Source organism: Mus pahari, chromosome 20 (assembly GCF_900095145.1).
Source record: "Mus pahari chromosome 20, PAHARI_EIJ_v1.1, whole genome shotgun sequence".
Classification (NCBI taxonomy): Eukaryota; Metazoa; Chordata; class Mammalia; order Rodentia; family Muridae; genus Mus; species Mus pahari.
This window is the reverse complement of record NC_034609.1, coordinates 9776955-9793655: the sequence shown is the minus strand read 5'-3', so window position 1 is coordinate 9793655 and position 16701 is coordinate 9776955. Positions and strand designations below refer to the sequence as shown.

Genomic DNA, 16701 nt, shown 5'->3' with positions numbered 1-16701 from the left:
CGGTTAAGGGAATCTGGATTTCTAGAAGAGATCCTGGATTTTTAAAGCATTGAGATTTTTAAAGACTGAGTGACTGTTGACATGTACTGCGTTTTATATTGTGATATCCATATGAGAGCTTGGGGACATGGAAAGTTATGACTTGACAGTAATGTGTTTGTGTGTCACACTGTGATGGCTAACAAGCCCTTGGTTGTCAGCCTGATGAACCTGGGACGAGGGTGCCTTGACTGAAAACTTAACCTCCATCAGATTGGCCCGTGGTCCACCAGATGTCTGTAGACCATTTTCTTGCTAGCTAACTGATGTAGGAGGGCCCAGCCCACTATGGGTGTAGGCGGGCTGGGCTGCACGAGAAAGGTAGCTGAGCAGGCAGAAGACACAGCTATAAGTAGCATTCCTTCGCTGGTTTCTGCTTCAAGCTCCTGTCTTGGTCTCCCTCAATGCACTGTAGCCTGTAAGCTGAAATGAACCCTTTCTTCCTCGGGTTGCTTTTGGTCTGTGTTTTATCACTGTTTATTACTTTATCTGCTATTCTGCTATGTTACCCTTACTCCCATGCAGACCTTTGGGGTTTCTTGTGGCATGAGTAGAGTTCTTGAGCTCACAAATACAGTCAAGGAGCTTAAATAAGGTTGCAGTGGGAATAATCCAATATCGAAGATCTGCAGGTCTTGCTCTGGCTAGAATTAGCACCGGGAGATGAGGTGAGGTCTTCAATGTGTGTGTTGGAGTAGAGGCTACAGAAACTCTCCACTCTACAGCGAACACTGGCTTCAGAGATGGAGAGGCCCAGCTCCCTACTGACTCACTGTGAGCCTCCATCCCTGCAAGGGTCAGAGACCCTTCCTTTTCAGAGCAGCACATGTGAAAACATGCCATGATGGAAGCACATGTGAAAACATGCTCCGGTGACGGTGTGAGCTGGCAGAACAGACAGGCCATTGGTCCAGTTCTGACTTGGTACATTTGTTTGGGCTTTCTGGGTTGGCAATTGGCAAAACCATCCCTCTAGGGAGAAACGCAGACTCTAGATTGACAACAGGAAGTTGTAGACTACTAGACTATGATTGCCTACGATTAAAATCAAGTCCTTCTGTGTATTTAGAACTTCCTTGATTCTTACAAGTCTGAGCTTATCTTTTAAAATGAGGATAACAGCTCCTCCCCCCTAGACTTGTTGGAAGGGGCAAGTAAAGTCATTTATATAGAGGTGTTGTACCAATGCTGGGCACATAAAAGTACCAGTGTCTACCAGCCTCTTAAATGGGATTGCTTTATGATAAAGAATAAGCAAATGGATTACTTATTACTGCTCATTTTGGATTTGGTTCCTGGTGGTGCTTTTTGTTTTTCTTCCAGTGTGTCATGCTAATTCCATCTGACCTTGCTGAGGCCAGGAACTATTTAACTGGGGGGTGCAGGGAAGGAAGGCATGAAATAGAAGGGCTTCAACCAGGGCTACGATGGCTGAAAGCAGAAGCCTGGAAGCATGTCTACCAACCACCGAAGGGCTGGAGGGGACGGTCACACTCAGGCAGGGTTCCAGCACAGTTGTCCTCCCACTCTGATTCTTTACAGGAGCCAGCTGGTTGGATTGCGTTTCCAGGTGGCTTCTGGCTTCATCCTGTCAGGCTTTGGGATGGCTTCGGTTCTCTTCCTGGGGTTGCTATGGTAAAACAAGTTGTAGACATTGTTTTTGTTTTTGCTTTCTGTAAAAGAATTAGCAACTGATCTTGGTATCTGGGAATCCCTGCATTTCATCCCCTTCCTTACATCTTCAAATGAGTGTTAAGGCCAAGCCTGCATCCCCACAGGCTATGACCTGGTCCAGCTGCCCCTGAGGTCTCTCAATCCACAGAACAGGCAGGGAGTTCCATGATCTCTCTAAGAGCATCCATCAGTTTGGTCATCTGGTTCTGTCTCTGCCTGTCATCTGCTGTTTGATCTTCAGAAACTCCTTTCCCTTCTCTGGCCTTTGGATTTTTTTCCATTGGAAAACAGAGGGAGGTTATCCGTATCTTCTGAAGTTTCTCTTGCCTTCCCGTGGGCTCTCTATGAAGATCTGTTGACTTGGTGCCTCATTCAGCAGCAGCCTTGAGCCACTGCCTCCTCTGGGCTGCAGTGTGCCTGAGTTCTTATGGAATCTGTACTTAGTTATGGCTTCCTGAGTCCTTTTATTTGGAAAGGTGATTGCTGAACCCACCTAGTTCAGAGGTGATCAACTAGACTCCCAGCCAGTGTGAGCAGCCCTGTAGAAAAAAGTTAGGGTCTCTGACCCATTCTGCTGCCAGTTAGGGTCTTCTGAGATGTGAAAGGCTGAAGACAAGGATTCCAGTGCGTTTAGGCCTGCACCAGATTCCAATTTGAGTTTTTCAAATCAGCTCAGCCCAGGCCCAGGACTCCCTCTCTTTTCTCCTCCCTCTTTGGACTACATGCTGTTTGTTGCACAGTTAGACACTTTGCTAAGTGATGCAGGAAGTGGGGAAGGCAGATAGAGCCCAGCAAAGCAGATAACCAAGTGAAGCCTCTGGACGCTTCTGGCGCCTGGACAGGGTCAAAGATAAGCGGAAATACCAGGCTTATCGCTAAACCCGAGCTCTTCCACAGAAGTCGCCCCAGCCAACCAGCCCACCTCATTCCCAGGGCTCCGCATAGTTGGGCAGCATCCATCTCCAGGCAAAGTAAACAGAACTTGGCCACTGTGGTCACAGGATGGGAACTCTGTGCCCTGTCCCAGCACTGTGCAGGCCCAGCACCAGAGGCCAGCAGCGGGCATCAGATTACACCCAGATATTTGCGGTAAGGGTGGCATTGAGCCAGTGTGCTTTGAAGTTAGAGCCTGAGGAACAATTGGTAGGGTCATAGGAACAGAGGAGACAATGACATTTGTCCCCGAGGCCTAGGTCCTCCTGCAAAGAAATGCAGTCAATAGGAAGCTCTGGTTGCTGGGCACAGCCATCTGTGGATAGCCATCTTGGGATTCCCTTGCTACTAGCAGGGGTGTAAAGGACAGGCAATGTCAACCGTCAACTAACCCTCAAGCGCACTGGACTGTGCATGGTTTTCTGAGATTGCTTTTCTTTTGCCTTCCTTTCTTAACTAAGCTTAGCCTCACGGAGAACATGCGTGTACCTTCTAAGTGTGTATCTTCTAGGAGGTGGACTGACTGGAGCCTGAGAAATGTTTTCTCTGCCTGCATCCATTACTGCTTTCTTGGGCTGGCAGCCCAGGCGGGGATGGAGAGGTGGGGTAAGGATGGCAGTTTTAATCTCTACAACTTAGAAATCCTAGCCGTGTGTGTGCTGGACACTGTGCATATGTGGGGTTGATGTTCACTGTCCGGGGTATTGCATCACAAGGCTCCCGTGGAAGGGAAAACACGGCAGGCAGACAGGAGAAGTCTTCTCTGTGCACATAGCTGTCCCTGTGGCATTTGTGGGGCACTCTCTGGGCATCAGCTTCCTTCTCTCAGAAAAAAAAAGTCTCTTAATATTTGAGTTTGTTAGAATAGGACCTCTTCTCTGCCATGTGCAGTAATGTTATAAATATACACAATAGAGGAGTGCTTTGTGTTCTGTCTCTTAGATTGTGTCCCCACAACAGACCTCTTTTTCCACAGATGACTGGAAATCTTTTGGCTGCTTTGCCTTTTTTTTTCTTTGCCCCATGTTTGTTTGTTCTTAGAGCCCCATCCTGGGACTTCTCTTAGATAAATGGCTGTGCACCTTTCAGGCTCATCCTGAACTTCATTCAGTTCTTACTCTCACACAAGAAAGCACTTTCTTCAGTAGGACTGTAAATATTCATCGTCGAGTCAATGATTGTACTTTAACACCATTCTTTCCTGTGAGGCTGTGTTTCTCAGTGGAGGTTGTGGGGTGGGGTGGTTGTCTATTTCTGTTTGTTCCCTATTTGCCGTGCCTGCCACCATCAGGCTAACCCCGGAGTACTTCCAATGTGTCAATCACTGATAAGCCTTGTAAGGGTCAGCATTCTCTTGTAACCTTCTGTCAACTCCGAGAAATACACATATTGTTATTTTTTTCTTATGCCACAGAACAGGGAAGAATTGCAGACTCAGAAGTTAAGTAACCCTTGGGCACAGTTCCAGCTAATAACTGGGGGGTGGGGGAAAGGCAGGAGTTAAATCTAGTTGGTCTGCCTCTGGGGCCCAGCTCTTAACATTTCTTACATAGCTTTAGGACTGGGAGTGTTGCTCTGCAGCAGAACGCTTGCTTGCCTTGCCTGTACAAACCACTCCCACAACTCCTTAACAACAAAACAAAGAACAGTGCATACGTGTGTGCATGCGTTTGTGTGTGTGTGTGTGTGTGTGTGTGTGTGTGTGTGTGTGACAGTTTGCTGGAGTTTGAGATAGGGGCTCACATTCTCATAAAGCTCTGGGTGGCTTCAAGCTTGAAAGGTTCATCTTCCTGCCTCTACTTGCCAAGTGTCTGTTTCCCAGACATGCTTGACTGCCCCTTGCTAACTATTTTACATACTGCTCTCTACTCCTCCAGTTGGGGGTCGGGGTAGGGGTGGGGGAGAATGTTATTCATTCTTCTTTTTCACCTTTGTGCCTGGGTCAAAACCGTTTCTCTACTCTGTTCGGATTTCATCTTTAAAGCCTCCATCCTAGGGAGAGTGAGGAAAGGAAACTAAAGTGTCCAGCTTTCTGCATCTTTGCAACCTGTGGGACTCGCTGGCAAGGATGCAATGTGATTAAAATTCTGAGCTTCCCAATCTAGAGCCCAGTGTCCAACCCACTGTATCTAGTTTTCAGGGTGAGAAGTCTGATGTCCAACTTCAATTATTTGTTGGGTGATTTTGTTGTCTAATTTCCAGAAGCTTTTATTTATGTTTTCATTAAAAATTATTTACTTTATTTTAAAGTGTGTGTGTGTGTGTGTGTGTGTGAAGAAGCATGAGCATATGCCTGCTGGTGCCCATGGAGTCTGGAGGTGTCAGATCCTTTGGAACTAGAGTTTCAGGCCACTGTGAGCTGCGGGTCCTGGGGGTTGTTCCTCTGGAAAGACAGTATGGGTTCCTAGCTGCCAGGCCATCTCTGCCATAAACTTGCATAGTGACTATAGCATTTGTTTGACAAATTCTTGAAACTCCAGTTAATTAAATGTGACACTAGCTGGACACATAGAATGTGCTTTTGCTTGTCTTCTCAATTTTATTTTTATGTGCATGGGTATTTTTGCTTGTATGTAATCTGTGTATCACATGAGTGCCTGGTACCAAAGGAAATGCGAGGAGGATGTCGGATATTCTGGAACTGGAGTTACAGGTGATCGTGAGCTGCCATGTGTAAATATCCAAGCCAGGTCCTCTGGAACAGCAGACAGGGCTCTTAACCATGGGGCCATCTCTCCAACCCCTCTATTTGCTTCTTATGCATATGTCTTCATATTGACTTTTTTATTTTCTTAAATTTTAAGTTACATCTGTCTGTTTCTTATTTATTGATCATTTTGTATGTATATGTGTCTTCGTATGTGTCTGCATCCAAATGCCATGGCATATATGTGAAGGTCAGAAGACAACTTGTGGGAGTTAGTTCTTTCACCCTGGAGGTTCTGGAGGAATCAAACTTTGGTTGCCAAGCTTGGCAGCAAGCACCTTTACCCACTTAGCCCTCTAACTGACCCTATGTTTTTACTTTTAGTTTCACCATCTGAGTGATATCTTTAAATTTTTAAAGATTTATTTTGTTTTATGTGTACAAGTGTTTTTGCCTGCATGTATATATGTCCACCATGTGCAAACCTTGTGGCCATAGAGATTAGAAAAGGACACTGGATCTCCTGAAACTAAAGTTAAAGATGGTTTGAACCATCATATGGGTTCTGGGACCCAAACCCAAGTCCTCTGTAAGAGCAGCACGTGCTTACAGCTAAGCCATCTTTCCAGCCCTAGCATAGTATTTTAACTTTATTTTATAATCCATATTTTTGTATTTTTAAAAGTTAGTATTTATATTTTAAATTTTCACCTTTGTTTGTATCCAATTCTTTCCATAAGCATTCTTTTAATTGCTGGGACAGCCTTTCACACATCTTGTGGCTATGAATGACAGCTATTTTGAATTATTCTGTTTCTCATATTCTTTGTTTCTTCCTTGGTTATATTTTTTCTCCATTAATATCTTTTTTGGGGGGGAGGTTTTCTTTGAATACCTAGTAATCTTTTTTTTTTTTTTTTTTTTTTTTTTGGCTCTGTGTAATTTCAAATATGGCACTAAGCACCGAGTGAGCTGATGAGGTTTGTGCACTGCTTGGCAGTTGAAGATCACCCTGGGGGTGTTTCCAAGAGGCCCTCACTATCTCAGCACATACAACCTTGTGTTCTGGGCTCTTGAGTTTCCCTAGGAGCAGTGTCTTTGTCAGGAGGTGCAGTCTTCTGGCTGCATCTTCTGTGTGTGGGGATGTGGGGAAGGATGAACCCTTGGCACTGTCTTTTACCCATCAGTGTCTCAGGGACCAGCAGCTTCTCTGAGATTGTGTAGAGAAAGCTGTCTCCGTTGTGTCTGTGTTCACCTTTGCTCCTGGTTAGGCAGAAGGTTGTTCTTTGTTATTGTTTTGTTTTTTTGTTATTTCTCTTCAACTGCTTTCCATTTTCCACAAATTCACTGTTAACCCTCACTCACCAATGCCTCACTTTCTAGCCTCTCTATGGAGAGTATGTCTTACTTTAATACATACTCTATCGCTTTCTTTCCTATCAAGTTTCTGTGGAGGGGCAGTCTTGGGCTCCACCCCCACCCTCAAAGATTCACAGCCAGCAGGGGGACAATTTTCATAAGGTGAAGAATGGACTCTAGTCAGAGCCATCTTTGCTGGCACTGGACCAGAACTTCCAGAGTCTGACCTCATGGTTTATTCTCACACATTTAGCATAGCAAACTTTGGAAAAAGGTTTCCACATGACAATTATCATAGCAAAGCTTTAAGCACAGCTACATAGACTCCCTAGCATGGCAGCAAAGACCCTGTGACCTTTGCAATAGGAATGAGTTCTATTGGCTTATAGACAGTGCTGGGGTAAGGCATAAGGAGGAAGGGTTTGTAATAAGCATAAGGCTAGAGTCTAATGAAGGAGTGTGAAATGTTCATGGGACCATGATGATGGGTTCTATTCACTGAGAGACAAGGCTCAGGACTAGGACCTAAACAATGCTCAGGATTTTGGGGGATTCGGGAAGGCAGGATCCTAATAGAATACCCGAAAGGTCACCAGGTTGAAAGACAACACCCACTCCAGTCTTTCTGGTGAAGAGGAAACAGTATTTCCTTCCCTTGAAGAAAATAAAAAGCTTTCACGCTTAACAATTCTGGATTTTCTAATGCTTTCTTCAAGCTGTGCCTCCTTCAGGGAATTAGAAAAATATGGAAGATGAGTTTTCAATGTGAGACTTGATATGACAGGCACAGATCTGAGTCCAGAGGATAAACCAGGAAGTTCCAGGTTCTGTACTCTTTACAATGCATTGTAGCAAAGCACGGATACTTACAGAAAGGAGAGAGTTTATTAAGGGTAGGATACTGAGGAAGCTGAAGGTGTGCCTTAGCTCATCTGTGGCTAGGCTCCAAGTGGCAAAGGGTGGGTGGGGGGATATGAGGAAGTAAGGTCCCATGGTGACCCTTATGGGTCATCATAGCACCACTAACTCTGCCAAGTTCATATAACGCAAGCTTTTCTGAGCATGCTCACTTAGCTGAATGAGGTTCATGTAGACTAAAGGCTACAGGTATTTCCACTACTGCCACCTTCCTGTGTTCCTCTGTGGGACTTTCTCCTCTGCTGCTTCCTGTTCTCCTGCCTCATTGATAGCATTTAAAAACAAAAGCCTTTCAGTTTCTTCTATCCATGAACCCTCACCTGCCGTCAAGTTACCAAAGGACTATGTAAAACTCTTGGGGTTCAGAATGCCCCCATCTCAGGGGAATTCTATCCCCACCCATAGCAGGGCAAAGGTTAGCCTGCTTTTCTCAAGAGTGGATCAACTGCTCTGTCCCTCAGCAAGGAGAAAATGTGTTGGGTTTGCTACTGTTTGTCAACCCAGCAGTCACTGCTTTTCTGGTCTTTGACATAGGGAGGTAATCCCTCTTCATTCTCTGGGCAGGCACTGTTGTCCCGAGAGAATCACTGGGTTTCTTGCTGTGTTCTGAACATTCATGAGAGATAGAGAATAATCATAACTCAATCCCCAGAGAACCTATGTGTGCATAAACTCACTCCTCTTATAGACAGAGAAAAGGATTTAGAACTTGGTCTTGACTCTTCCTTGCCTTAGAAAGATCTACAAGAATTCCTGTGGCTAGGATTCCCATGAGTGTGATTTCCCAAGGGTGTGATTATTCACATGGGTGTGATTCCTGTGGGTGTGTTCCATGCTCACTCTCAGGGGTGCCAGAGTCTACTTCTGGGAACTGTCAGCTTTCTGTACTCTGTTTCTTTAGAAGGTTCTGAGAGCCAACTGCTGCTCTTCCTTCAGAGATCTCCCCGTGGTCAGCTCACCCAGAGCTTCTTGCTGTATTGTTTTAGGAATAAATCTGAGTTGGAGTGTAGTCACCAGTGACTATGGGTGATTGGATTCCTGAAAGGAAAGCTGGGGATGGATGGGAAAAATGGCGAGAGAAATAATGAGCAAAAACAAAGTTCTCTGATCTGATTTACTCTAAGGTCTGAATTTTTAAAGGCAGGGAAACCCAGTGCCCACTATGCCAGGATCTTGTGGTCCGTCGCTTTGTCAGGATCTCATCAGGTTGGAAGACTCCACCCTAGGTGGGCTAGCTGACTGTGGCAAACAAGGTCTGATCCAGCACACTCAAGGCTAGGGGAGGGCACATTGGAGGGCTGCCACTGGGACCTGTAAGACCAGTGAACTTTCTCGTGCTTCTCAACAACTATCAAGGATTAAAGAAGAGATGCAGATGAGCTCAGAACTGTAATAGTCCCAAACCATGGCTCAGCTCCAAATGAGGAAGAGGAGAACTTTCCTTGAGTGTACCCCTTTGGTTGAAAGAAGCCCTGGTGGGAAAGGGCATCCAGTCTTCTGTGCTGCAACCTTTGATATTTCAATCTCTGGACAGGTTCCTACTCCACTCTAGTCCTTAGTCTTCTGACTCAACAAGCCAACTCATGCTGTTATCTCCAAGGATACCAGGTATCTTAAGGTTTCCATTGCTATGAAGAGACACCATGACCAAGGTAACACTTATAAAGGACAACATTTAATTGGGGCTGGCTTACAGGTTCAAAGGTTCAGTCCATTATCATAGTGGGAAGGATGACATCTCAATCCAAAGGCATCCAGGAGAAGACTGGCATCCTCTGGCAGCTAGGAGGAAGCTCTCTTCCTCAATGGGCAGAGCCTGAGCATAGGAGGAGACCTCCAAAGCCTACTCCACAGCAACACACTTCCTCCAAGAAGGCCACACCTCCTAACAGTACCACTCCCTGTGGGCCAAGCATATTCAAACCACCACACCACCCAAACTGAAGCCACCATTTTATCTTCAGCTCACTCCGTGAGGGATTTGGAACAGTAGCTGGCTGAAGTGCCCATGGGAAGCTGCCTTAAAATCTTGCTGCTTCAGGGAGTTGTAGGGCAAACCATTTGGTAATTTAAGTAGTCATCTTTAGAGACAACTAGTATCTGAGACACTGCTTGTCTCTTTCCCCAGGGCTTTATAAACCCTGAGCTTGATGGTTTCTCTTGGAGGTCCAACACTGGTGAGTGAGAAGCGGGTAACGCTTCAAGCAGTTCAATGCGTTGAACTTGCAGGGATCAGAGGACTGCCTACACTCTAGAGGGAACTTAGTTCCACAAAAGCTTATGTCATTGACTGCGACAGATCTGATTGGCTGAGGGTTGGACTTCCAGAGACTTCTCAAGGCAGCTATTTCCCAAAGTTTGAGCCATGAAATTCTGGCTCCTGGGGGAAACCAAGGATTAATTGATGGGGAAGGAGTGCATCTAAGTGCAGGTGATTTCTGCAGCAGATGAAGTCCTGCCCAAGAGAGGATGGGACATTGCGTTCCCCAAATCTTGTTTTCCAAAGATTCTTTAGTTGTTGTTGGTTTTGCTTCTTTGCTTCATTTCTCCTTTTATGTTTCATTGACATGGGGTTTCTCCTGAAACCTTCCTGTCTTAGCGATGAAGCACTGGGGATGTAGGAATGTGTTTATTATGCCTGGCCTATGTTTCTTTTTAAAGAAACTTTATTGTTTATTGTTTATTGCCATGCATCCCAAGCTGGCTTCAAAATCAAAATGTAGGCAAGGATAACTTTAAACTTCAGATCATCAAGTCTCTAACTCTTTTTAAAATTTATTTATTTATTTATTATATGTAAGTACACTGTAGCTGACATCAGACACTCCAGAAGAGGGCATCAGATTCGTTACGGATGGTTGTGAGCCTTCATGTGGTTGCTGGGATTTGAACTCAGGACCTTTGGAGCAGTTGGCACTCTTAACTGCTGAGCCATCTCACCAGCCCCAAGTCTCTAACTCTTAAATGCTGAGATTACAGGTGTTCATAATGGTTATCACACTTAGGGTTACAATCTGTGTCCTGATAAACCAGTTTCAGCCATCCTTCCTCACTAAGGCTATTAAAAGACACAGATTAATAGGAAAAAGCAAAAAAAAAAAAATTATTCACCATGGCTACATTGGAAAAAAGAGATGCCTTAGTTTGTGTTTCTATTGCTGCTATGAAATACCATGACCAAAAAGCAGATTGGAAAGGAAAGGGTTTATTATTTGGCTACACTTCCATATCACTGTACATCATTGAAGGAATTCATACAGGGCAGGAATTTGGAGGCAATGGATGAGGCCAAGGCCATGAAGGGGTTCTGCTTACTGGTTTGTTCCTTATGGCTTGCTCAGCCTACTTTCTTATAGAACCTAAGACCACCAGCCCAGAGATGTCTCCACCCACAGTGGGCTGGCCTTTGCCCATCAATCACTAATTAAGAAAATGCCTTACAGATGGAACTTATGGAAGCATGTCCTCACCGAGGTTCCCTCCATTCAGATGCTTCTAGCTTGTGTCAAATTGACATAAAACTATACAGCACAGGAATACACAAAACGTAGAGACGCTTAGTGTCAATAACAATTCCACTTTATAGACTATCATCTTTGTGTTTCCTTAAGGTTTATGTAAAAGAGCCAAAGCAATGAGCACCATTAGATAAAAGCACTGTACAGCAGTCTTTTCAACTATGTGAAGCCAGTTTCTCCTATGAAAGTGAGTTTCAGAGCTTTCCTCTCAGCAGGGCAAATGGTCTGCAGCACTGACTAAAATTTTAGACCTCTTACAGAGTACGGAAGAGGGTCAGTTGTTACAAATAGGTCATGTGCAAGTGCATCTTCTACATAATAACAAATACTTACTTTGTCAGGACAAGCAGATTTATACCGGCATTTCAATCACCAAGGTTGTCCAGATGGAAGATTTAAGATGCTGTTTAAGCTGACTAAGAGGTCAGCATTACCACATATACTATGAAACCCTTGCCACAGGGGTTGGGTAGGATCTCCCTAGGCTTACCATTATCCATTTTAAGCAGGAACTAGTCAGTTTCAGGAGTCAGTAGAGAACTACAGGAACTGAAGAAAAACATCAGGACTGTACAACACAGAATGCCTCCATTGGTGTTTTAAAAGAGCAAACTTCAGTACAGCTTGTGGATGGGAGGCATTTTCTTCTCAGCTCCCCTCCCTCATCCCCCACACCAACCCCACCCCGCTCTGTCATTCTTTCTCATCCTGGGCACTACCATGGGACTGCCTTGATTTCTCCACGCTTAGTTTAGCCTGGCTCAAAGCCAAGGGGAAACAGGACCACACTCATACCCGATGTGCCCACTGCTTGGGTCGACCGTGGTTGCAGCTGCTGCTATTGTTTCCCCTGTAGCCAAATCTTAAACGAATCTGGAAACAAACAATTTTTTTTAACAAAGCGTCAATTCCTCTCTTTTAGGTTAACTATAAAATGTTATTAAGAGCAGAATAATGGACTTCAGTTTTAAAATGCCATAAGATGGCATAAGGATGTACGGCTGCAGACTGCCTTGTGATTTTCCCAGTCTTCATCAAATAAATGCTTTACAGAGCAGTAAATTATTTTAAAATAACCACCCATATTTTAAGAGCCAAGAAACAAAACAGTCTACTTCTTCCACATCCTCGTGATTCTGAACTGTTGATGACATAGTCAATGGATGACTAGAAAGGAAAAACAGAATTTAAATACATTTTGGGTATCAACAGGTGCTCACTTTGAATCCTTGAAAGATTAAATTACATCTAATTTTTAATTCACAAGTATTTAAAAATGTTGCTAAGAATAGTGTAATATTTCTATAACAATAACTAGATGAATTTCTCAATTGAGTGAAATCTTTTATATAGTTAAGCAAAATGAAAACTTGAAAAATTGGCTTGTTATCTCTAGAGAAATCTTGTAAGTCATACTCTGGAGATGAGAACACAAGACACAAACACAGAAACCAATCAACAAGGCAAAATACTAATATGTTACCCATCAGGGAAGAATGGTGGAACTGCAGACAGTGGGAAACAAGGGAAGCATTCACAGACTTCAGCTTTGCTCTGCTTTCCCCAGGCTGCTTTGAACCCATGTGAGCAGTAACCAGGCAGTGCAATCAATGTCTACTTACGACAAGATGTGAACCCATGTTAACAGTAGCCAGACAGTGCATTCAATGTCTACTTACGACGACATGTGTCTTTTAAAAGAGACTGGGTAAAGAGAAAGCATAAACAACTGCTATCTCTTAGGTCTGTTTTTTTTTTTTTTTTCATGTAAAGAGGAAAACTGATAAATTTAAGTTCAACTATATACTTGTAAGACAAGATAAAGGGTGCAAGATAGTAGAGACATGCTGATTCTTTTAGGGGTATTTTTGTTCTTTAAAAATAGTCTCTTATTAAGTCCTCTTAGAGTTCCTTGTCTTGTTTACCTTTCTGCTGCTGTGGTAAAGCTCCATGGCCAAGACAGTCTGTAGAAGGAAAGGTTTACTTTGGGCCCCTGGATCCAGAGGGAAGAATCCCATCACAGTGGGGAAGCATCAAGCGCCATAGCATGGAAGCAGAAACAGCTGGGCGCTTGCATCTTGAAATGCAGGAAACACGTAGATGGAACTGCAAATGGAGAGAGGCTTTTGAAACCTCTAAACTCACTCCCACTGGCATACTTTTCTCTAGCCATACCACCCCACCTAAGCCTTGCCCAACAGGAACCCCCAACTGGAGCCAGGGACTTATGGGGGACAGCTCATCCAAACCAACTACATTCATTTAACGGCTTAATAAACAGTCATGGCAGAAGAGAGAAGACAACATTATAATTTCCAATATAATATAGTTTCCTCTTGTTTTGAGACAGGTGGACCAGGTATGATTTTGGAGTCATGATCCTCCAGTTTCCACCCTGGAATTACAGGCTTACATGACTCAACTCTCCCATTTTGAGCAGTGCTGGGGGATCACATCCAGAGCCTCTGGTAGAGTAGGTTGATCATCTACGCACGGATGATCCACCCCAGCTAAGTTTCAAGTCCAGAATACTCAGCATAGTCTACTGCAGCACCAACGTTCCTAAGAGACAGTATTTAATACAGGAAGGCAATAGAGTTGTCTGAACAAAAGAGCAAATGGAAGAAATATTCACATATGAAGATGGAGAAGAGGGCGCTAATTCTCTATATTATAGCAGAGGAGTGGGCTTTCTTTCTATAAATTAAAAAAAAAAACATAGAAAAGTAAAAGCAAGCCTCAAAACAGATTTAATGTTGAAATTGTCATATATGCTATATATAGATATATAGATACAGATATATAGATATAGCCATAATTTCCTTTGTTTTTTAAAAAGAAATTCTTTTTTCTTATTTTTTAGTGTTCATGAGTGTTCTGGCTTTATGCATGTCTGTGCACCATGTGCATGCTTGGTGCATCCAGAGGCCAGGAGAAGGCATTGGGTCCCCTGGAACTGGAGTTGCAGACAGCTGTGAGCCTCCATACGGTTACTGGGAATTCAACTCAGGTCCTCCAGGAGAGCAGCCAATGCCCTTAACCACGGAGCCACCTCTCCAGCTCTGTGAACAAAAATTGTACCAGCCTTTTCATCACGTTGCATTTGTTAGAGTTACATCATACTGCATGTATCATGAGAGTATGCTGTCTATGAATATGAGAATTGAATTTAATAGTTCAATGAATGGAGATTAAGCCTAATACATTTTTGTGAATTACACTGTTTTGGGTTTGGTTTTGCTTTTGAGACAGGGTTTCCTTGTGTAGCCCTGGCTTTCCTGGAACTCACTCTGTAGACCAGGTTGACCTCAAACTCAGAGATCCATCTGCCTCTGCCTCCTGAGTGCTAGGATTAAGGCATGTCACTACTGCCTAACTGAATTACACTGGTCTTACCTTAAATATTTTATAATGTAGATTTATGCCAGCTTGTTAACTAGACAGGGGACACGTTTTAGAAGGATTGGAGGCCATTAAAGATGGGCCTCATCTCCCATTTCCTGGGTAACACACAAGAAAATAACATACAGATGGAAAGAGGACACAGATATTATGGCTTGGTGGAGGTCTGAGGAAAAGCCAATGCCTCCATTACAGGGAGAGAATCTCAGTTCCCTCTCTGTCCTGGGTAGAGACATAACCTTCCAATCTGTTTTAAATACCATAACATAAGTGTCCTCTGTCTTCATGTGACCTCTTAAGAGATCTTCAGCATATCAGCATCAAGTTTGTCCAGTTTTCTTGCGTTCTAACTCGTGACACACACTTTCTACCCCTCCTTTAGCAACAGCTCCAAATCCCAAGCGTCTGCTCTACATTCTGGGCATTCTCTCTGAAGAGCCCTTCCTCCATCCAGCCCCATACAGACCTCTGTTACTGAGACCCACCCCTCCCTTTGGGGGAACTCTAACTCAAAAGGCTCTTTTTAAATCTCCTTTCTTCCCTCAGCTACCCAAATGTCTATCTAGCCTGTCCCATTTCCCTATTCTCAAACTCCATCAAAAGGATCTTGAGTTTTCTTCTGATTTTGCTTCCAGATTCTCCATACACGAGATTTAGCATCCACAAAAGGGAAGCCCGATTCCTGGACTCCTGGCAACATGTTAGATATTAAAATATTTAATTCTATAATATGATTTAGACACTAAAATATCTAATTCTACAATATTATTTACAGCAAATATATTATTTCTCAGCAGTTCTCACAATAGTAAAATTAGCTCATTTTAATATTACTTATATACACATAGTTTAATATATTTACATATATGTGTACATACATGTATATTATATATTTACATATATATTTTTAAAATAGACCACCAGACAGAGTGGTACATGCCCTTGGCCCCACCACTCAAGAGGCAGAGGCAGAGCCAGGCAAATTTCTGTGAGTCTGGGGCCAGCCTGGGGTACATAGTGAGATCAATAAAATAAAAATAATAAAATAAAATAGACCATGGCACAAAACTCATATAAAAGTATTTTCATATTCAGACTAATCCCCAAAATATTACATTTGTCTAGCAAAAGCAGTTTAGATATTTTTCTGACCACCTAATGAAGGCATATTCTAATAAATTAGTGATTCATTATATTTAAACTATTAATCTTTCTCTCTCTCTCTCTCTCTCTCTCTCTCTCTCTCTCTCTCTCTCTCTCTCTCTCCCTTTCTCTCTCTTTCATCTGTGTAGCCCTGTCTTCCCTGGAACTTGCTTTTTAGACAAGGCTGGCCTTGAACTCACAAAGATCTGCTTGTCTCTGCTTCTTGAGTGCTGACATTAAAGGAGTGCATCACCACACCCAGTAATTTTTCTCTTTTTTTGTAAGAATTAATGAAATAGATTTTTAAAATCACACATAGAGGAAGCTAATATAGATTCTCAAAATTACTATTTGTAGAATTTATATTTCCTGTAATGTTCATTGACAGTGAAATTTAAAAAATTTAAATGTGTCTACATACACACGTGTGTGCATATACATGAGTGCAGCTGTTTTTTTGAAGCCATAAAGAGTCATCATATTCCCTTGAGTTGGAATTGCAGGCCCTTGTGAGCTGCCTAATGTGGGTGCTGGGAACTGAGCTTGAGTCTTCTGCAAGAGTAGCAGGTGCTTTTAACCATGGACCCATCTCTCCAGCCCCCGAAGAAGGAACTTTAATAAGGGCCCTTTACAAACCATCATTTTATATCCTAATCTCAATAAGGATCTTATACGTTATCACTAACACATTATTTGTTATAAGGACAATGCATAGCAATAATCCAACAGAAGTGGTTTTGTTTGTGATGCAAAGTCTTACCATGCAACTCACCAAGTACGTGTAGAAAGCAGCTGATGCTGCCTAAAGTAATAAGATAGAAAAAAATGTCCTTGATGGGGACTGGAGAGATGGCTCAGTGGTTAAGAGCACTGATTGTTCTTTCAGTGGACCTGGGTTCAATTCCCAGCACCCACCCAGCAGCTCACAACTGTCTGTAACTTCAGTTCCAGGAGATCTGGCACTCTCACACAGACATACATGCAGGCAGAACACCAATGTGCATACAAATAATTTTTAAAAAGAGAAGAAAGAAAAATGTCCTTGAAATAATATGACTGTAGCAGCTC

The 16701-nt window shown here is 43.2% G+C and overlaps 1 protein-coding gene across 1 annotated transcript in view; it reads left to right on the top strand.

Moving 5' to 3' along the window:
* Positions 1–2688: 2688 nt before the first annotated feature.
* The window catches only part of Mylk3 (myosin light chain kinase 3), a 50994-nt gene continuing 36981 nt past the window's right edge, over positions 2689–16701 (top strand). The window contains exon 1 of the mRNA XM_021220572.2: positions 2689–2802. Within this exon, the coding sequence (XP_021076231.1) occupies positions 2716–2802 (87 nt within the window). The 5' untranslated portion in view covers positions 2689–2715. The remainder of the gene's footprint in view (positions 2803–16701) is intronic.